At 40.2% G+C, this 22,170-nt stretch overlaps 1 protein-coding gene across 2 annotated transcripts in view; it reads right to left on the bottom strand.

The window, feature by feature from the left end:
• Positions 1-6,237: 6,237 nt before the first annotated feature.
• LOC114660789 (epidermal growth factor receptor kinase substrate 8-like protein 1) overlaps positions 6,238-22,170 on the bottom strand; it is a 60,515-nt gene continuing 44,582 nt past the window's right edge. For both annotated transcript variants that reach the window (XM_051934142.1, XM_028813687.2), the window contains exons 15-21: positions 22,087-22,127; positions 19,909-20,005; positions 11,936-12,085; positions 11,733-11,838; positions 10,933-11,113; positions 10,721-10,853; positions 6,238-8,295 (exon numbers count right to left, since the gene is read on the bottom strand). In XM_051934142.1, coding sequence (XP_051790102.1) covers positions 8,209-8,295; positions 10,721-10,853; positions 10,933-11,113; positions 11,733-11,838; positions 11,936-12,085; positions 19,909-20,005; positions 22,087-22,127 — 795 coding nt within the window. In that variant the 3' untranslated portion in view covers positions 6,238-8,208. The remainder of the gene's footprint in view (positions 8,296-10,720; positions 10,854-10,932; positions 11,114-11,732; positions 11,839-11,935; positions 12,086-19,908; positions 20,006-22,086; positions 22,128-22,170) is intronic.

The following is a 22,170-nucleotide window of genomic DNA, read 5'->3' as shown; positions in this document are numbered from 1 at the left end:
ACACACACACACATATATTATTGAATATTTGTCTATCCTCGTGTATATTTATATCTATCACTGTCAATATATCCGTATTTGGTTTTACATATCTGTCTACTGTTTCTTTCTTTCGTTGTGTCAGGAAAAATAAGACAATCCATAAGGCATATGGCTTGATACTAGTATAAAGAAGCCTCAGGATATCCAAGGAATAGTCTTGGTAGTGTAGTGGCCGGTTTGGGTAAGGGGTCGGCTCTTACAGCAAGATGCAAGAAGTGGCAGTGCTCCTGGTATGGGGCTCAGTTTGGACATCTGCAGAGCTGCCTGGGACTAGTCGTGTGGAAAGGCAACCCGGTCAAGGCCTTTGGGTGACACAGGGGGTCGCTGTGAAGACTGGATATCCAATTATGGGCAACGTCCGTAGTACTCCAGGGTCCAGCATCAAAGAGGGCACCTCAGCTACCTCAGAATGGAAGAAGACAAAGGTGCTGGCTGGGTTGTGTGTGGTGGTTGGGGATTTGGAGTCTCCGCTACCGTCCACACTCTCTCTCTCTCTCTCTCTCTCTATCTATCTATCTATATCTATATCCATCCATCCATCCATTTTCCAACCCGCTGAATCCAAACACAGGGTCACGGGGGTCTGCTGGAGCCAATCCCAGCCAACACAGGGTGCAAGGCAGGGAACCAATCCCGGGCAGGGTGCCAACCCACCGCAATCTATTTATATATATTTATATATATATATATATATATAGATATAGATACATATATATAGTATTTATTTCTATGTACCTATTTCATGGTGTTTTTTATCAAACATTCTTATTTTATCTGTATTAAATGTGTACATGCATGCAGAATAGTGAAAGACAAAGTCTTTTATTTGGTTCAGTTTCACACTTACACAACCCAGCCACAGAGGATGCACAAACCAGTGTGTTTCTTCATGCCAGTCCCATGCCTGGATAAATTGGGAGGGTTACGTCAGGAAAGGCATCCGGTGTAAAATTTTGCCAAATCAATATGCGGACAACAATACAAATTTCCATACCAGATCGATTGAGCCCCAGGTTAACAACGACCGCCACCAGTACTGTTAGCCAACAGGGTGCTGGCGGAAATTGGGCTACTGTTGGTCGAAGGAGGAGAAGGAGAAGGAGAAGAACAGGGGGGAGATGTGTCCAGAGGCAGAAGGAGAGGAGGAAAGTAAAGAAAGTGGAACTGAGGGTAGGAACTTTGAATGTTAGCAGTATGACTGGTAAGGGGAGAGAGTTAGCAGATATGATGGAGAGAAGGAAGCTTGATATATTGTGCGTGCAAGAGACTAAAAGGAAGGAAAGTAAGGCCAGGTGGATTGGAGGTGGATTCAAATTGTTCTATCATGGTGTGGATGGGAGGAGAAATGGGGTAGGAGTTATTCTGAAGGAACAGTATGTCAATAGTGTCAGACAGAGTAATGATTATGAAGCTGGAAGTTGGAGGTGTGATGATGAATGTTGTTAGTGCATATGCACTGCAAGTTGGGTGTGCAATGGGTGAGAAAGAAGATTTTTGGAGTGAGTTGGATGAAGTGATGAACAGTGTACCCAAGGGACAGAAAGTGGTGATTGGAGCGGATTTCAATGGACATGTTGGTGAAGGGAACAGTGGAGACGAGGAGGTGATGGGTAGGTATGGTGTCAAGGAGAGGAATGAAGAAGGTCAGAGGATGGAATGGGGAAGTACAGGAGAGTATACAGAGGAAGAGGATGGTGAAGCAGAAGTGGGATAGTCAGAGAAATGTAGAAAGTAGACAAAGTACAAGGAGATAAGGTGCAAGGTGAAGAGAGACGTGGTGAAGGCTAAAGAAAAGGTGTATGATGAGTTGTATGAAAGGTTGGACACTAAAGAGGGAGAAAAGGACCTGTACCGACTGGCTAGACAGAGGGACCGAACTGGGAAAGAAGTGCAGCAGGTTAGGGTGATAGAGGATAAAGATGGAAACATACTCACAAGCGAGGAGAGTGTGTTGAGCAGATGGAAAGAGTAATGAGAGAGAAAAGGTTGGACAATGTGGAGATAGTGAATCAGGAAGTGCAACGGATTAGCAAGGGGGAAGTAAGGACAGCTAGGAAGAGGATGAAGAATGGAAAGGCCGTCGGTCCAGATGACATACTGTACCTATGGAAGCATGGAGGTGTTTAGGAGAGATGGCAGTGGAGTTTTTAACCAGACTGTTTAATGGAATCTTGGAAAGTGAGAGGATGCCTGAGGAGTGGAGAAGAAGTGTACTGGTGCCGATATTTAAGAATAAGGGGGATGTGCAGGACTGCAGTAACTACAGGGGGATAAAATTGATGAGCCACAGCATGAAGTTATGGGAAAGAGTAGTGGAAGCTAGGTTAAGAAGTGAGGTGATGATTAGTGAGCAGCAGTATGGTTTCATGCCAAGAAAGAGCACCACAGATACAATGTTTGCTCTGAGGATGTTGATGGAGAAGTATAGAGAAGGCCAGAAGGAGTTGCATTGCATCTTTGTGGACCTCAAGAAAGCATATGACAGGGTGCCGTGAAAGGAGCTGTTGTATTGTATGAGGAAGTCTGGAGTGGCAGAGAAGTACGTAAGAGTTGTACAGGATATGTACGAGGGAAGTGTGACTGTGGTGAGGTCTGCGGTAGGAGTGACAAATGCATTCAAGTTGGAGGTGGGATTACATCAGGGATTGGCTCTGAGCCCTTTCTTATTTGCAATGGTGATGGACAGGTTGACAGACGAGATTAGACAGGAGTCTCGGAGGACTATGATGTTTGCTGATGACATTGTGATCTGTAGCGATAGTAGGGAGCAGGTTGAGGTGGAGATATGCTCTAGAGAGGAGAGGAATCAAAGTCAGTAGGAACAAGACAGAATATATGTGTGTAAATGAGAGGGAGGTCAGTGGAATGGTGAGGATGCAAGGAGTAGAGTTGGCGAAGGTGGAGGAGTTTAAATACTTGGAATCAACAGTACAGAGTAATGGGGATTGTGGAAGAGAGGTGAAAAGAGAGTGTAGGCAAGGTGGAATGGGTGGAGAAGAGTGTCAGGAGTAATTTGTGACAGACGGGTATCAGCAAGAGTGAAAGGGCAGGTCTACAGGACGGTAGTGAGACCAGCTTTGTTATATGGGTTGGAGACGGTGGCAACTGACCAGAAAGCAGGAGACAGAGCTGGAGGTAGCAGAGATAAAGATGCTAAGATTTGCACTGGGTGTGACGAGGATAACCTTTACATGCCTTTCAATAGTGAAGAAGCCTGGCGCTTGAGAGTGGCAGGATATCTCATTTGTACATCCATTTCTCGGGGATCTGTCCGATTGACACGGATTGACAACTATTTTAGCTGTTTAAAATAACTAGGAACTATCAACGGACTATCTGGGTAGGTGAAGGAGAGCAGTCGTCACCAGGGATGATATTCTCTTAACTTCTTCTGCCTGCTGGCCTCATCTAGTGAATCCTGGGTTAGCTCATTGTAGTCTCATCATTATGGGGTAGCAATTACTGTTCAAATATTTTACATTGAATCTCAGAGTCATTCACTGGCCTACAAAAGTTTCATTCTGTTAAAGAAGACCCTTGAAAGTCTGGAGGGGTGGTGTGTCCATATGCTCTTTTGCACTGGGGGTTGTTTTGGGTCTTAAGAAAGGTAATTACTGTTATCTTTGTTTCTTGTTGATCATATAACATATTCACTTGGGTTTTCCAATTTCTCTTGTAACTTTGTTTTCTACATACTGAAGAATTGCTAACTTTTTACAGGGGGAACATACATCGAGGTGCTTTATGTGGTAATATTGGTCTTACCTTATATTTGTTGCCTTAGAGATCAGGATGGTGAGAGGTCGCAATTGACTCATTTTCATCAATCAGGCTCAGTGCATTACAATCGCAGAAAACTCCTCTTGCATGACATGTTGCACTTCGTGGTTTTGGATGCGTGAAGTATGGTGTCAACCAACTGGAAGAAGTTGAGTTGCCTTCCATGCAGCCTCCGCCAGTCCCACTAGTAGATCTTCGAACCATGCCTTTCACAGTCTTGGCATCAGTTATATGTGGAAAGCTTTTTTCCAAATATTGAAATTCTTCACATACTTTTTCTCTTTAAGGAAGTTTTTAGCAGTCTAAGTTTTATATGAAGAGAAGGCAAAAAATCACTGTGAGGTGGACAAGTGGTTTTCTGGCCTGAAGTCTGGAGTGGCCAGTTCCTTTCCACGTGATGGGGATTCTTCAGCCCATTCACAAATGTAGAAGCAGGACTTGGTATATCTGAGCTGCATTCCTAGTAGCAGTGCCACCACTTTTAGCTCACCACTGATGTTCCAGATGGAGTTGTTTCATGTTTCCATACGTTTCTTTTATTTGTACTGCATAGCCAATGCAGAGGTGGGTAGTAACGAGTTACATTTACTCCGTTACATTTACTTGAGTAACATTTTTAAAAAAATATACTTCTAAGTGTAGTTTTACTGCACCATACTTTTTACTTTTACTTGAGTACATTTGTGAAGAAGAAACGCTACTCTTACTCTGCTACATTGGGCAAAACTCGAATCGTTTTTTTTCCATTATATACGCTATATTTTTGCCAATAGAAGTTGCCAGTGGTTCTACTGCATGACTGTTTCACCAATCAGACATAGCAACAATAATTGCATGACTCTGTTTCACCAATCAGACGTAGCCATGCAGTCACATGATCACCCACAAACTTCCTGTGTCTGCAGCCTGTGAGAGACTTTTAGTCATGCGGAGCACGGTCACAGCCTCACTGCAAGAACTTTGACAGCCAACTGTGGCTGAAGCTTAACCATCACTTCACTGAGTGAAGAACAAGCAGGTTTTAACCAAACATGCACAGACACAGGCAGTCATGGTAAAATGAGACTTCTTGTACGTGCACAAGCTGCCTTGTTCTAATGTTATTTTCTATCAGCTGTGCTATTTGGAAGGCAAGTGTGTGACGATGCCAGTCCCTACACTCTTTTCTTTGATTCCCCCTTCCTTTTTTGTGCCGACCCGTATATATACACTCCCGTCTCTGTGGGCCTTAATCACACACCGCAGAAAGCCAATGAAGCAAGTGAGAATGATGGCACCCACACGTGCAGGTGTGACTCGCTCCAGCTACCTCATTAACCCCCCGCGGTTGTGCAATTGCGCCTACAGAGAGTGACACAGCTCGATGGATTTGAAACTGGCCTTTTTTTTTTTTTTGAAGCTGCGGACCCATTACACCCCAAAGTGAATATACAGTATTCTACTGTCAGTATATCTTGTCACTGTAAGTAGTCTGCACGGTTCAAACACACATGTGACCTACTGTAGGTATTGACTTCAAAAGCTTTGTTGTGAAAAACTGAGATTTGGAACTTTGTGTTATTTGTGCATCTTTATTTTGTAAAGATGTTACTTATTTGTACTCATTTTTTATTTTATTACTTGGAAATAGCAGAATTTGCACATTTTACATTTTCGTCTGTCTTATTACAACATTTCTAAAAAATAAATCATTTATGTTCAAACAGTTACTCAGTACTTGAGTAGTCTTTTCACCAAATACTTTTTTACTCGAGTAATTTTTGGATGACTACTTTTTACTTCTACTTGAGTAATATTATTTTGAAGTAACGCTACTCTTACTTGAGTACAATTTTTGGCTACTCTACCCACCTCTGATAGCCACTGAGTATTGAAGGGTGGGCATTGCCACTGTGGAACAAGACGGCTTTCAGGCCTAAGAGTGACCAATCAATAAAAAGACCCCATTATTGTGGGTCATGCTCACAACCCAAAGCCATGTCTGGACTAAACAATACAGCTTACTTTTTGAACAATACAGCTTACTTCTTCGGCAACATATTGATACACTTAAAATATGAGAGGAAATCAGAAAAATAGGTGATCACAATAAAGCAGTACATGCTAGGAGTATTTAAAGTTGATTTTTGTGACCAGCAGGCCAATATCCATAGAAGGCATGTAAAATGTTAAAGGAGGTGATTGTGTTACTGCTGCTGAAGGGAAACTTATTGACTTAAAAGGGTTCATTTACTGTACGTCTGCATTAAAGAAAATCTCTTGATTTGTCTAATAAACCATGCCCTAAAATCCATTTTTTATGTGTAGAAAGTATTTATTTAGGAGACTGTACTTACATATAAATCTCACATGGCATATATCACCTAAAATAATGACCACCTTGGAAGGGTTCAAAAATATTGAAGTATGGCTGTAGATGGCTGACACCTTTATTTAAGATAACTTACAAGATCAGTACAAATGTTCATACTTTTTAACAAATGGAACACAAGTAATGTCAAAGTCACAGATAGGAACTGAACTATTTTCACATTTATTGCTTTAGTCTCTGTGCCAAGCTGCATGCCAGCTCCTAAAGGTGGGTGATCTCTGAACATTATTACAGTGAGTGCAGATGGCTGGGCTGCTGGAAACCAAGCAGAGGCACTACGAAAAGGTGCAGTGGGCAGAGGCAGGGCACTCCTGAAATCTAAACATTATGAATCTCTACTTTTCTTGTTAATTCTTTTTCAGTTTTCTGTGGTGCCATTTTTTTGCGTCACCACCATCTGATCAAAGTTCTCTGCAGCAGCCTATGATGTTGGAATTAATATGGACACTCCAATTGTGGAGGAGACCCACTGTATTGCACCTTCTGGTGTAAAAACAGCAGGAACTACTTGTGCACATACAGTATACTTGTTTTTTTTCCCCTTAGAACCCCTGTGGTCCTCCATCATCTCACCAGCTGGGGTTTTTTTCTTTACTTTTTCTGCCCTCCCTGGCTATTTGACCACAGCGTCCTGTAGGTAACACTTGCACCAGTACTTCATTGTTCCAGTTCTAGTGAACTGCCTCTGCTAATCAGTGTTGGTTCTTCCAGTTTAGTCTTCGGCATTTTGTCGGCTACTAGGATATGTAAATGATTATGAACACTCCAGCATTGGTTTAATGGTTGTACTGTCTGATGCCACCATTGTGTATATGATGGATGAACATACATACTACTTACTGTCTGTGCCAGTCAGTTAGCAATACATACTGCGATACAATTCAGACATACAGATACATGCAAGAAGCTGTCTACTCAGACACTTTCAGGCCGAGTTCAGATATTTAAGGCTGGCCACTGCACAAGCTGCACAAAGACAACGCACTTGAAGTCCTATACACATTTTCTGCTCAGTCTTCCCAAAAGACCTGCATAGCAGAAACCTTCATAATTCTGGCTCGTGAAATTTGTTTTTCTTCAGATTTCCTTCAGATGAAATTGTGAGCCACAAGGAAAGAAGGAGAAAACAAGTGATGGAGCAATGAGACAGAGTGACAGGCGAGTTAAATGCTCCAGCCAGCCTGCGGCAGACCCAACCGTCATATACTGTAAAAGCAGCAGCTCAATTAGGAAGGCGTTACAACTGTACCTTACGGACACAAGTGTAAGCCTGACAAGGTTGGATGAAATTAAACAACAGCCTAAGGAAGCTTTCTAGGACCACAACTGTGCCAAACAGGATAGGTCCTCTCTGGAAGGTTAGGAGGTAATTTAATGACAGTTTACAAAACTCTAAGATTTATTAGCACTTTTATAAAAGGTACTGAATTCCACCAGTATGCAAGTTGATCAGTGAACTCGGCCATCTATTACCTGAACCATGAAACTGAAACGCAGAAATTTAAATAAAATGTTGCAACACATGAAGGAGGGAACCATACAATTTGAAATGAGAATGTTGTTTCACTTGGGTTTATATACATTTATTAATATACTGGGAACAAGCTCCTTGCTGTCTCCCATAATGCACTTTACTGGTCAATTCAACTGGAATAGTTGGGCAATATCAGCAACAGCTGGGTTTATATAAACAGTGGAGGAAAATACTTGTGCAAAACCTGGAGAAAAGAACTAATAAAAAGATATCCGTCAAGAAATCTAAGTATCTTAAAACTTTAAAAGTCCCAACAAGAATGGATTTTAAAGTCAGCTAAAGTTTCCCAGCAACAGGATTCAAATGCATTTACTAAAAGATCTGATTAAACATCCCAAAGCATCATGCAGGGATTATATCAAAATAATGATTTCAGATGAGATATCCTATAGCGTTGCTTTTTTGTTGGTTCTTTCTCCAGATATATATATATATAAATAGAGATAAATATACAAACAGCAGAGTCCCCTTTACTTAGACTTTAGAGAATTCCGCTTTGTGTCATCTCATCTACTTTTTTCTTCTGTTTATTCATTACAGTTTCAAGTTCTGTTGCCAGCTTTTGATCCTGTGTAAAAGAAAACAAGAACATCATTATTTCCTTACTTACATTCCAAATGTACGGCTGCAACAAATGAAACTTTGAACACATCTCCTTTGAAATGTCAGCATTTGTGCGGTTTGCTTTGTCCTGCTCTGACTGAGCATAAATCAGAGGCCAGCTGAACAGAATATTAGAAGGACTTTTGATGAGAACAGACTATTCAACCCAACAGGCCTGCCAGGTCTATCCACCTAATACCTCCAAAACAACATCAAGTTGGATTCTCAATGTCCCTAGAGTTCAGTCCTACTCTCCACCATACTACTTGGTAACTTATTCCATGAGTCTACAATTTGGGTAAAATTTACCTTTAACACATTTCCACCTGTGTCCCAGTACTCTTGTTGAACACATTTTAAAGTACTAATTCCTTTCATAATTTTAAACATTTTAATCATGTCACCTCTTAATCTCTGTTTAAACTGAAAAAGTTCACTTTTTCATTCTTTCCTCATTACTCATCCCCTGCAGTCACAGAATCAACCTAGATGCTCTTCACTCCACTTTTTCTAGCACTGCTATGTCTTTTACTGAAACTGCACACAGTACTCCAGATGAAACCTCACCAGTGAATTACAAAGCTTTTGAGCAGAACCTCCTGGGACGTGTACTCCACACATCGTGCTATATAACCTAACATTCTGGTAGCCGCCTTAATGGCTTCTGAACACTGTCTGCAAGTTGATAGTGATGAGTCCATGATCACTTCCATGTCCTTCTCAGAAAGACTTCTTTCAAGTTTCTGACCTTCCCTTGCTTATTCGATAGACACATTTTAACTTCTTACATGTAGCACTTTACACTTGAATTAAATTTCATCTGCAACAAAACTGACCAAAACCTATATGCTGTCCAAGACTCTCTGTAATGATCTAACAATAAAAATGATCCAATCCACCTAAAGTGGTACCATCTGCAAACTTAACCAGCTTGTTGTTTATATTTCTGTCTAGATAATTATTGGATATTACAAAATAGCAGCAGGTACATCAATGGTCCTTGAAGGATACCACTTGTATTTTAGGCACTACACTATACCTTAAACTCCCACTTATGTTTTATGCCTAAACTCTCAGGTTGAACGTTATCAAAAGCTCTCTGAAAATCAAACTGATATCATATGCACCACTCCAATCATATCCTTCTTTTACATCATCATAGAATTCCAGCATATTAGTGAAACAGGACCTCCCTCATCTAAACCCATGCTGACTCTTGTTCGTGGCATTTGTTGCTCCATCCTCTCCTTCTACTAATTAACCTGTAATGCATGTTAAGTTTACTTTCCTATAGTTACATGGACCTGCCTGATCATTCTCTTTATATAAGGGGAAAATATTTGCTTTTTTCCAGTCCTTTGGAATTTCTCAGTATGCAGTGACCTTTAAAAATCTGTGTCAAGTATTTAAACATGTGCTCCCTAACCTCCTTAAACACTTCAGGATAAATGTTATCTGCTCCTGGTAATTTGTTACATGTTTTGTTACTTGGAACATGCTTGTTGATTTTATTATATAAAATTTTTCAAGTGCAGTTGGATAGGCCAGCTGAAGGTTATACTGAAAACATGTGCCTTTTTAGATACTATTATGAATCGTGTTATATTATTTCTTACCTTTTTGCTCTTTCCTAATAAGGTGAATATATGAGCATTTCTTTTGTATAATATTGGTTCATGTTGACATGTTTATTTCTGTGCTGGGATGGGAATATTTACCTTGAATTGCTTGTCCGTTACACTGAAGTCATTTTTAAGTAGAAACAATGGGAATTACTAAAGACAGACATAAATGACCACAGTCAGCACTCTGCATCAAACTGCAAAACTCTGTAGATTTTATCACAGTAAGAGGCAGGATGGGGCAGCAAAAGTGATAGGATACTGTGCTTAGTGCTACTGCATCACAACTGGAGACTGGGCTCAACTTCCTCGCTGATAAACTATCTATGTGGAGTCTGCATGTTTTCTGCATTATCTATGTGGGTTTTTCAATTGGTATTGAATTTGCAAGATTAACTGGAAAGTGTAAAGTTTCCCAGTACGAGGGTGGTTACTGTATGTGAGTGAGTATTTTGGTACTCCATTCAGTTGTTCCCCTTAATCAACTGTGGCCAAGATAAGCTTTGGCCCCTCATGACTCACAACTCAATTAAATGAGTCAGAACATGAATGGATGGATGGACAGGCAGGAAAGCAGAGGCCCCAAAGGGAAAAAACCAGCAATTAGAAATAAAGTGAAATTACCTAAAACTAAAAACATCATTTTGAGTGACTATTTCTATTGACAGTTTTGCAGTCACTACTATCTATCTATCTAATTATCACTAACAATGCCAACCTGCCTTGCTTTAATTTTGGAATCCACTGTTTCTGCTGGAAGATTCTTACCTCAAGCAGTCTCTTCTGCACCATGATCTGGCTATAAACTCTGGCGCCCTCCTCTGGACAAACAGTGCGTAGTTCATTTTTGTTGAGAGAAAATATCTGTGCTCCTGTCAGAATTCCCAGCGAGTTGACCGTTCTAAAAAGCCAGAACACACATCAGCTGCTTTATGTGCCCTTCAATCAGTTTTGCCCAGAGACTGAAAGGCTCTACTCACATTTCACTAAAGCCCTTGGCATGCAGCCAGTTCTTGACATCAGATGGGTTTGACTCGTAGTTTAGCGGCACATTCGTGTCCAACGACTTGGGGATATGAAGTTGTTTTGTGTGAACAGTGTTTCGCTTAGAAAATTGTTGCAGCAGCTCATCATTCATTACTGCGATCTGGGACTGTCGGTCTACAACATAAACAAACCTTGATATACAAAGAGTCTGGAAACCCAGTGTGGCAAAGTGACAATGACTAACCACAAAAACTGTCATGCCTATAAAGAATATGAGGGGCTAGGTGTTTTTAAAACATGCCTAATTCAAATCTGCAGATTTGAAAATGAATCATCAGAATATAATAAATACTGCTTGTGAAAATTGTTGAACTCACTGAATAAACAATGTTTATCGAAACTCCCTTCTGCTTAAAATTAAGGCTGTATTATTCAGAATCAAGTATTAATTTCTTTACATTTCTGTTACACATTTGATCTTTAGCTTTAATCTGATTCAATGATATGTTTCTATAATGACCATATGTTGGAAAGCAAAACATCCAATTCTTGGTGTCCCTGCTTTTCAGGATTATCGCCTCTCCAGTCTTTTCCAATATGAACATCATGGGTTTTCTTCTGCTTGTTAAAGCCGTTTGGTATATGATGAGATAATTTACCAGTAACCCTCAGCATTGGAGGCAAGTTTAGATAACAACTTAAAAATAAGATGGACAAGATGACAACAGATATTTAGAGTTTCCTTACAGGAAATACTTTAGATACAGTGTGGTAATGGTCTACAATAGCTTACCTTTGTCCTTTTGATCAAGTGGTAGGCCATCTGTGGAGTCCCAGCTACCCTGTGAGCTACTGTGGGGACGATGTGACTTTTTTGGTGGAGTTGGTGGTGGCGTTTTCTACATTAAAACGAAACAAAAAAAATACATCAGCGATGATTTAGTATGTGTTTCTCACTGTTTCCTTAAGTGCATACTGATAGAAAGGCTTACTTACCTTCAGACCTGCTACTGGGTCATCCCTCTCCACATTTGTGCGATTTTTAAGTTGCCCAGGAGGCACAACTTCAAGAATGTTGAAAGGAACATAACCGATTTGGCCATAGCGGTTCTGGCACTTCCACCATCGTTTGGAATCATCGAGCACCTATGAGAGAAAGCATTTAAAAATTAAAGACATACTGTACATGATCCTTGGAAACTTTAAGATGATCCTATTAAGACATTGGTTTAAATCGGAAAAACGTCAACTTTTCAAATTTAAAAAATACCTTTGGAAAATTTCTCCTCGTGGGAGATCACCATTCCATGGACAAATTCCATCTTATAATTCATTTTCTGAATCATTTTAATCCAATGTCGTGTGGGGACTGGCAGCACTATATGCAAAGTAGAAAGCAACTTCCACACAGAATGCCTTTGCAGGGCACAGTCAAATATAATGCCTTTGTTGGGCCAGTTAACCTAATATTTTCATCTTTGGGATGTGGGAGGAAATACAAATACATCAACATAAGAAGAACATGCTATCTCCACATAGAGAGTGTCTTGGCCAGAAACTGAGCATTGATCTCATGAACTATGAGGCAGTGCTGTTACTTGCTGCACTGCAGTGTTGCCTCACAGTATGCACTACCTTTAAAACATATTTAAACATAAATTAACATGATTAGAAAAAACAAACAAATAAAGGCTGAAAACAGCATTGAATGTGATGCAGGTTATATAGACTGACACATATTGTGCCACCAATAAGCATCTCAACTTTGTTACAAGAAATACATCAAGATGAAGCGTACTTGAAAACAGGAAAGACATTTGAGCTTCATGTGGTAGAACGCTATACTTCATCAATGTGGCAGCCATATAATATTCTGTACATAGTAACAAAAAAGTATACTTACATTTGGAAGCTGTGAATCAGTTTATATGACAGCCAAAACTTGTGAAATCTGAGTTAGAAATGGGCCCTAAACCATAGCAGGTAAATAATATATTGCTCCAGAATTTGGTTAAATTTGGGGTATACTTTATGAAACCGAATGGCCAGTCATGCAAACAACCATACATTGTGACATACAGTCCTGTGACACATTCAACAAAGCACTGCACAACTGATTCTCCGAGGAAACAATGGTCAATGAAAACTGTATGGAACAGACTGTACTTTGTGCTTCAGAATGTCCCATATACAGTATGCCCTAACAGTGCCAGTGTCACTTTGGTATTTTCTGAAGAGGGTAGCCATGCTTGATCAGGCATTGCCCTGCTGGAAAATTGTACCAGGCAGATATGCTGTAAAAGTATATATGAAGGGTATAAGGATCTTCTTAAAGTATATCTGCATAAATCAACAGCTGCTAACAAACAGCAATTGAGGTAACTTTGTGATAGGCAATGAAGCCCAGCACAACTACGTTTCAAGTTGTATGCTATTGGACATTGGTGTCTTGATTTCACCATTATCTGTCATCTTTGTAAGAAAATATGATGGTCATCAGTCCCAAAGTAGAACATCAGCAGCACTAAATGTGTATGTTTTTTTGTATAGTGACCAATTCAATTTTATATACATTATGTGCTTAACAGAATGCTATTTTGTATTTTACCTATGTTTTCAACTCATATCATGCTTGTGTATGCAGTAAGTTACACTCTAAACATAGAACTGGGAAATGTGCTCTTAAAAAATTTTAAAGATGCTGCTGCTGCAGGCCAAGCAGTGATGGCAAGTACTCTAAGGAGTGTTGAGACCATGGGCATTGAAATTATATTTGGAAATACCCTACGTTCTTGTCTATGGCTTATCTAAGGAAAAAAGTTGTGAAAATGAAAAAATAGAATATCGGCTTATACATAAGTCCGGCTTATACAGTAATCCCTCCTCCTTCGCGGGGGTTGCGTTCCAGAGCACCCGCGAAATAAGAAAATCCGAAGTAGAAACCATGTTTATATGGTTATTTTTATATTGTCATGCTTGGGTCACAGATTTGCGCAGAAACACAGGAGGTTGTAGAGAGACAGGAACGTTATTCAAACACTGCAAACAAACATTTGTCTCCTTTTCAAAAGTTTAAACTGTGCTCCATGACAAGACAGAGATGACAGTTCTGTCTCACAATTAAAAGAATGCAAACATATCTTCCTCTTCAAAGGAGTGTGTGTCAGGAGCACAGAATGTCACATCCATATTACTAACCGAGAATGCTAAACCGGATGATGGACGCAGGCACATCCGGCCATGGGCCGTAGCTGCAAAAGGACGTACTGCGCAGGCGCAAAAAGAGTCCGCGAGAGGCGGATGAGGAGCCGCAAGAGGGGGACAAAAGAGGCCGCGAGAGGCGGATGAGGGGCCGCGACAGACGGACAAGACCACAGAAAAAAGGAGTGAGCACAGAAAAAAGACAAAAAAGGAGAAATGACGCGCAAGGAGCACCGAAAAAAGGAAAAGGCACATAAAAAAGTAGTCAAATGCAGGCAAAGCACGAAACACATTGCACACGAAACTAGACCCAAAAAAAAAAAAGAGGCTCGCGCACAACAGCAAGGCAAACCCCCCCCCCCCCCCCTCCCTACAGGCACCGGACAGGACACACACCAAGAGGGGGATTCAACAAGCCCATGGAACACAAAAAAAAGAACACAACAAAACCACCCCACAGACCCTACAAGCAACGGACGGGACACACACAAAGAGGGGGATTCAACAAGACACAGGAACACAAAAAGAAAGAAGACGCTCGCGCAACAACAATCCTCACCCCCCGCGCAACAACAATCCTCACCCCCCCCCCCCCCCAACACACACACATACATCCATAAGAAGTGACACCAAAAGCCACATATTCTAAAGTGAACGTCAACACCTTCACACTAGACAGCATAGGTGTCAGCATAGGTGGATCTCCTTACAATAAAGCACTATTAACCGTTCAACTGCAGAAAAGGAAACATATTAACAGTGACTGCGATCCTCCTTATTACTTATCCATATTTCGCATGCTGAGAAAGAAACAAGTCTTGAATACACGGTCACGGGTACAAAACGAAAAGGAAAGGATAACAGGAACAAACACACGAACACGAAAGAAACAACAAAATAGACGGCTATGCAGCATAGGTGGATCTCATTACAATAAGGCACTATTAACCGTTCAACCGCAGAAAAGGCTCCATATTAACAGTGAGTGCAATACTCCTTATTACTTATCCATATTTCTAAAAGAAAAAATGTCTCGACTCCAAAAACGCAAAGCTCAACTACAGCTTCTAACTAACGATGTACCTAAAAGTAAAAACTTTATGAACTGCATTAGATCCTACAATAGTTCATTTGCTTTTGCATCTAACGGAGTAAAAATCAGGCCACCAAAAGGCAATGGCCCATACTGCTTTCGCATATGTGCACAAATACTGAATCGCATTGGAACAGTGCACCCTGAAACAAATCAACAACGCAAATATGCACAAATCTACATCCTAGATCCACATGACGCAATCTATCAATCAAAGTGCTGCATCGCAACAGTCACGGATTCAAAACGAAACACCTCCCATCTCAGACATACGTTAACGGCAAGGAAGGCTACAACAGGCTTTTCACACAGCACAGGCAAATCGATTACAGCTCCAAAACAACACGTCCCAAATACTACACATGCAACAATGCGCCTCTCAAACGGCACAAGCAAAATATACACCAGGAAAATTCATTCGGATTAATGAATGTCATTTGCAATCATTGTCATTCAGTTCACTTCCCTGAAGAAACAACTGGCAATACAAGTAAGACATTTACACGTTGTTGTCAAAAGGGTCAAATTAGACTGCCTCCTTTACATTCATATCCTGAATATCTACAGAAGCTTCTAACTAACGATGTACCTGAAAGTGAAATCTTTATCAACTGCATTAGATCCTACAAATCGGTATCCACTATGAACATTAACGGTGGCACTGCACGTGACATCCGTCTTGAAAAAAATGTTAATTATTGATGAATGTACAATGGCATGAAGTCACTTACTCAACACCATTCATAAACTTCTACAAACGTTTATGAATAATAATATTCGATTTGGATGAAAGGTACTTTTATGAGGAGGAGATTTTAGACAGTGCTTAGCTATTCTTCCAGATGCCTTGCACTCAGCTATTGTTCAGTGCACCTTAAAATACGCAGACAATTGGCATTGCTTTCAAAAGATACAGTTAGTAAAAAAGATACGATGTCCAGAACCAAATCATAACAATTGCTTATTACAACTGAGAGATGGTACACTCACCAATACAGATGGACTTCAGCCACATATTATTACAATTCCTCAAGCCTTTATCTGCGACAACTTAGTTACAGAGAGATTTGGAACAGCAATCTCATTAGACCAAATGCCTCTTTTAACACAACGCACTATATTAGGTCCAAAAAATATTAATGTGCAAAACATAAATACCCAAGTCATTCCATTACTTCCTGGAGAGACACAACTCTTTCTAAGCTCTGACAAACTTGACTCTGATCACAACAATAACCATCTTCATTGACCTTACAAGTTCTGACCTGAAATTACCTTTTACACTTAAACGGCGTGTACAAAGAAATTTTCAAATAAACCTTTACACTGTGCCACACACTTTATTGTTTGCTTTCTATTTGCATCATCTACACCGTCACACTATTCTATATCTCATTCATACATCGCGCTCTTTGTCATTCCCAACACCAGGGGTTGGTGAGCGAAGCGAGCAGGGGGCGGAGCCCCCTAGTAGATAGAGAAAACAATCTCTAGCAAACAAATCAATGGTGCTGCTTGGCTTTTAGGTATGCGAAGCACCGCAGCACAAAGCTGTTGAAGGCGGCAGCTCACACCCCCTCCGTCAGGAGCAGGGAGAGAGAGAGAGAGACAGAGAGAGAGAGAGAGAGAGAGAGACAGAGTTTGTTTTTCAGTCAAAAATCAATACGTGCCCTTCGAGCTTTTAAGTATGCGAAGCACTGTGCAGCATGTCGTTTCAGGAATCAGCTTTACAAAAGATAGCAACGTGAAGATAATCTTTCAGCATTTTTAGACGAGCGTCCGTATCGTCTAGGTGTGCGAACAGCCCCCCTGCTCAATCCCCATACGTTAGGATCACAGATAGTCAGCGCAAGAGAGAGAGAAAAGTAAGCAATCTAGCTTCTCAGCCATCTGCCAATAGCGTCCCTTGTATGAAATCAACTGGGCAAACCAACTGAGGAAGCATGTACCAGAAATTAAAAGACCTGTTGTCCGCAGAAATCCGCGAACCAGCAAAAAATCCGCGATATACATTTAAATATGCTTACATATAAAATCACAATTTAAATGACCGCTACGTGCGCGTGTTGACTCGGCGACGCCCAGAGCAGAAAGAACGCGCTCCGGCCGCACCATGCGGGGAGTGAGAGAGACGCCAATATCTCACACTCTCTCCCCCCTTAAAGAAATTAAATGGGTGCGAGCGAGTGAGACCACTGACCTCCCTCCCTTCTATTAGTTATAGGTTAAAGTACGTTCGGCTTATCCATGAGTCCAGCTTATCTATGATAAGATTTTATTTTAAAAATTCGTATGATTTTTGGTCTCCGGCTTATACACGAGTCCGGCTTATAGACAAGAACCTAGGGTACTTAAGGGTGCCAAATCTGTTCATTTTCAGAAACTGCATATTTCAAATCAGGGAGCCAGGGCCTATCTGAATAGCACTGGGTGCAAGGATGGGATTTAATCATTCTGACAAGACTATGAGTCAAACCCAGTCCCTTGAACGACTAACACAATGCCACCCTGACAGATGTTAAACAAATTTTATTTTTACATTGCTGCATTTTTCTTGACAAAGAATTGTTAATCTCTGCTGTCTGTTAGGCTCATTGAAAGTAAGTTATCAAATCCATTTAGATAAAGTGCTTTCTTATCTATTCCAATACAGTATAAACCCAATATTCTTCACCTTTGTGACATATTATTTTTATGTTTTATTGTAAGATTTCTGGATATATGGTGATGCTTTGTAGTCTTTACTCAAGTACATGTCCTTATTTATTTAATTTTACTGTTTAATAGTTTGTAATGCACTTTGCTGAAGTATTAGCAAATAGTTATGATCAGAAGGATTTGATTCTGAACCTGAAGAGGGTATTGTTGAAGCCGAGTTTGTAATTATCCAATGATTAGCTATCCATATTACTAAACGAGAATGGTAAACCGGATATGGACGCAGGGACATGGGCTGTGGACGCAAAAGACGTAGTGCGCAGGCGCCACACAAACCCCCCCCCCATAGTGAAACGGGAGAGACTACGCACGTGCGTCTCAAACTGCATAAGCAAAACAGGCACGGGTTCAACACGACACAGCTCGAGTGACCGAGATACAAACACGCGCCTGCCTGGGTATAATTAATGAACGCAAGTGCCTACAACGTGCGTCTGAAATGACGCAAACCAGGCAGAGACTCCTCCAAAAAGAAAAGAGCTTGACTAAATGATATACAAAGTGAAACTGGAAACACTACAGAGTCCGCAGTGCTCCACAATGCACTGCATAATAGTTCCGAAAGAGCTTCGTATTAACAGTGGAGAGACCCATAGTGACACGGGCGAACGCTCCGTATTAAACATACGTCATCCTCACACGTCCAAACTATACGGCATAGGTGAATCACATTACAGTGATGCATTATTAACAGTATGATAAACATCACAGTATCGCAAACAAATGAAAATTATTACTCGAAAAAGGGGAAATATAATCGCCACGGACCAGGTGTCATTATAACAAAAACAGAATAAAGCGAGGTCTCAAATGAAAGACAGAGTGGAAAGCAAAGTAAAACGTCATAAACAGGTTAAACGAGTGGGCCAAACACAAACACAAACTGAAACGGGAAACACTACGGGGTTTGCAGTACTCCACTATGCACCACATAATGGTACGGACGGGGCTCCGTATTACCAGTGGAGTATTAAACGTGCGTCATCCTCACACGTGCCTGCCCAATGGGCATGGGTTCAAAACGCTGGGGGTAGGCGAGCGAAGCGAGCAGGGGGCGAAGCCCCCTTGTGGTGTACTAATATATGTTATCTACAAGTTTTAAGCATTTGTGTCTTATAATGTATGTTTCTTGCTTTAGATTCAAGTCTACATGGATGCCAAAAAAATGCAAAATTGAGTAACACAATACAGAACAATAAACTTTTGAAGATACATTCTCCCTTAACCAATGTGTACCAGGTCCAGTCTACTTCATATGGCACAGTCAATACCAATAAGAAGGCTGCAGAATTCCATTATAGCAGGATGTCTTACAAACATAACCCAAGGTCTCACCAGCTGTTCACTTTGGCAAAACAAAAAAATGTTGCTACCACGAACAGAATCAAAGAGTGATGGTGTATGGGATAATAGATGCTGTTAAGATCAGTTATAGGTCAGTTCCTCATGAAAAGTAAAACATAAGCAACATACTGGCTTCTGAGAAAGTTTAAAAAAAAAAATTATGAAGCATTTCATGACTAGAGATGAGGTTTCATATAACTATTACTTCAAATGACAATTTAAGCATAGAGATTTTCCTCCAACACCAAAGAAACTCAAGGTCCAAATCATTGCCATGTATGATTATGTGCATAAAATTTTATAATGTTGAGGATTTAGTCTATACTGGTCACATGCCTCATAAGGCCCACATAACTAGTCAGTGTTACACTGTTTTGCTTTACAATATTCTTCAATACAAGTGTATTAGTGTTGACAGAGATTATGTTGAAAAATATAAATTGTTTGATTTCACCAGTGTTGCTTTTAATAGATCAGACTCAAAACTGATTTGTCCCTTGTATGTATGTAACAAGCCATTTGACTGCATCAGCTTTAGCAGTGCTGACAAGTAAGTTCCACTTGACAGTACTGTAGGTAACTTTAAAAATTGATCCTACAGTCACAGACTCACCTGAAGATGCTCACCCTGTAACACAGACAGTTCATTGCTATTCCGGGCCACAAAGTCATAGGTGCAGAACACTTGCTTTTCGGGTATCTCCTGAAGTCTACAAAAGTAAGCAACAGAATGAGTTCTAAACCTTCCATGAATAATTAAGGTTATAGACAATATCAGGCAGGACATGTGGAAAAATGAAATACTGTGCCTTTGTTAAACATTTAGACCCCTTCTCTTTTTCATATTTTGCTAAGCTGCAGCCTTATGCTAAAATTTTGTAAATTTATTTTATCTCATATCAAGCAACACTCAATAACCCAGAGTTACAAAGTAAAAACAGGATGTTAAACTTTTTGCCAATTTCTTAAAAATAAAAAACTGAAATATCACATTGATACAAAGTATTCAGACCCTCTGATATGACAATTGAAATCTGGCTCAGGCACATCCCATTCTACAAACAGACATGATTCTATACTTTTTTTGGAGTCCAATTGTGGAGAGTTCAATTGGTTGGACATGATTAAGAAAGGCTCACATCTGTCTGTAGAAGGTCCCACAGTTGAACAAAAAACAAACTATAAAGTCAGTGGAATTGCCTGCTCAGTTTAGCGACAGGATTGTATCGAAGCACAGATCTGTGGAAGGCTACAAACAATTTCAGCTGCATTGAAGGTTCTAAAGAGAACAGTGGTCTTCATAATTTTTAAACTACCAAGTCTCTTCTTAGAGTTAGCTGCCTGGCCACACTTAGCAATCAAGGGAGAAAGGCCCTGGTAAGTGTGGTGACCAAGAACTTGATAGTTACTCTAGCTGAAAAAAAAAAAAAACAAAAAAAAAAAACACGTGATGAGATGCTGTCCTTCTGCAAGTTTCTCCCATCACTGTAATACTCCACTGACCTGGGCTTTATACCATGCTGGCCATAAAGAAGCCCGTCCTCAGTAAAAGCCACATGAAAGACTGGTTCAAGTTTGCAAAAAGGCACCCAAAGGGCTTTCAAACTGTGAGAAACAAAATTCTCTGCTCTAATGAAACCAAAATTGAACTATTTGGCCTCAGTTCTAAGCATCACGTCTCGAGTAAACCAGGCATCACTCAATACCTGCACTATACTATTCCAATGTTGAAGTATGGTGGTGGCAGCAACCTGCCATCGAGTTGTTTATCAGCCACAAGATTTAGGAAACTAGACAAAGGTTGATTAAAAGCTGAACTGAGTAAAGTATTGAGATATCCTTAATGAAAACCTACTCCAAAATTTTCTGGACATCAGACTGGGCCAAAGGTTCACCTTCTAACAGAACAATGATCCTAATCACAGAGCGAAGACAACACAGGAGTGGCTTAGGAATGACATTTGTGAAAGGCCAAGCCTGGGCCTGAATTTGAAATAAACTGTAGAGATCTGTAAATAGCTGTCCATTGATGGTCTCTATTAAATCTGACTGAGCTTGAGGGCATCTGCAGAGACTTATGGAAGAAAATCCCCAAATCCTGGTGTGCAAAGCTTGTTGCATCACATCCAAGAAGTCTCTAGGCTGTAATCGATGCCAAAGGATATTTCAGCTTTTTGTTGTTTATAAATTTGCAAAAATTTCTAAAAATCCTGTTTTTGCTTTGCAATTCTTGGGTATAAAGTGTTGGTTGATGTGGGGAGAAGAAAAAAATATTTTCAACGATTTTAGCATAAGGCTGCAACAAAACAAAATGTGAAAAAATTGAAGCAGTTTCAATACTTCTGAATGGAGTGCACATCCATCCCATCCCACTTTAAAAAAAAGTCTACAATGTGAAGTACAAAAAAAATTGTAACTGTATATAACATTATTCCCTAAATATCCTTTGAAAAACAAGGGTTCAAAAGATGTGAAATAAAAATAGTTGTCATTATTACATTAGTTTCAAAGCAGCAATTCTCCACTCAAGGACTCTCCCTGGGTGAAAACCTCCTCACATTAACATCTACAGCTGTACCTTAACATATAAGCTAAATTATTTTAATGCTTTAAATATGTGATAAAACATAGACCCAAATGTTGAAAAAAGCAAAATGTACAAAAAAAGCACATCAAACAGTGTTACAGGAAACAAAAACACTGTAAACATAAAAGCTATATGGGAAGACTAATATCTTTAAAATTTGTTTCTAAAGAGAAGATTTGCTGATCACAGCAAAGTCAGACTTACCCATTTGTGATTGGTGGCTGTGCAGCCTGGTCCATAGATTGCTGAGTTTAAAAAAATAAAAAAGGGGGTATAGTATAAATTAAC

The sequence above is a fragment of the Erpetoichthys calabaricus genome, chromosome 11, assembly GCF_900747795.2.
Source record: "Erpetoichthys calabaricus chromosome 11, fErpCal1.3, whole genome shotgun sequence".
NCBI classification, from domain to species: Eukaryota; Metazoa; Chordata; class Cladistia; order Polypteriformes; family Polypteridae; genus Erpetoichthys; species Erpetoichthys calabaricus.
Note: the sequence above shows the minus strand (reverse complement) of the source record. Positions and strands in the feature narration are given on the sequence as shown.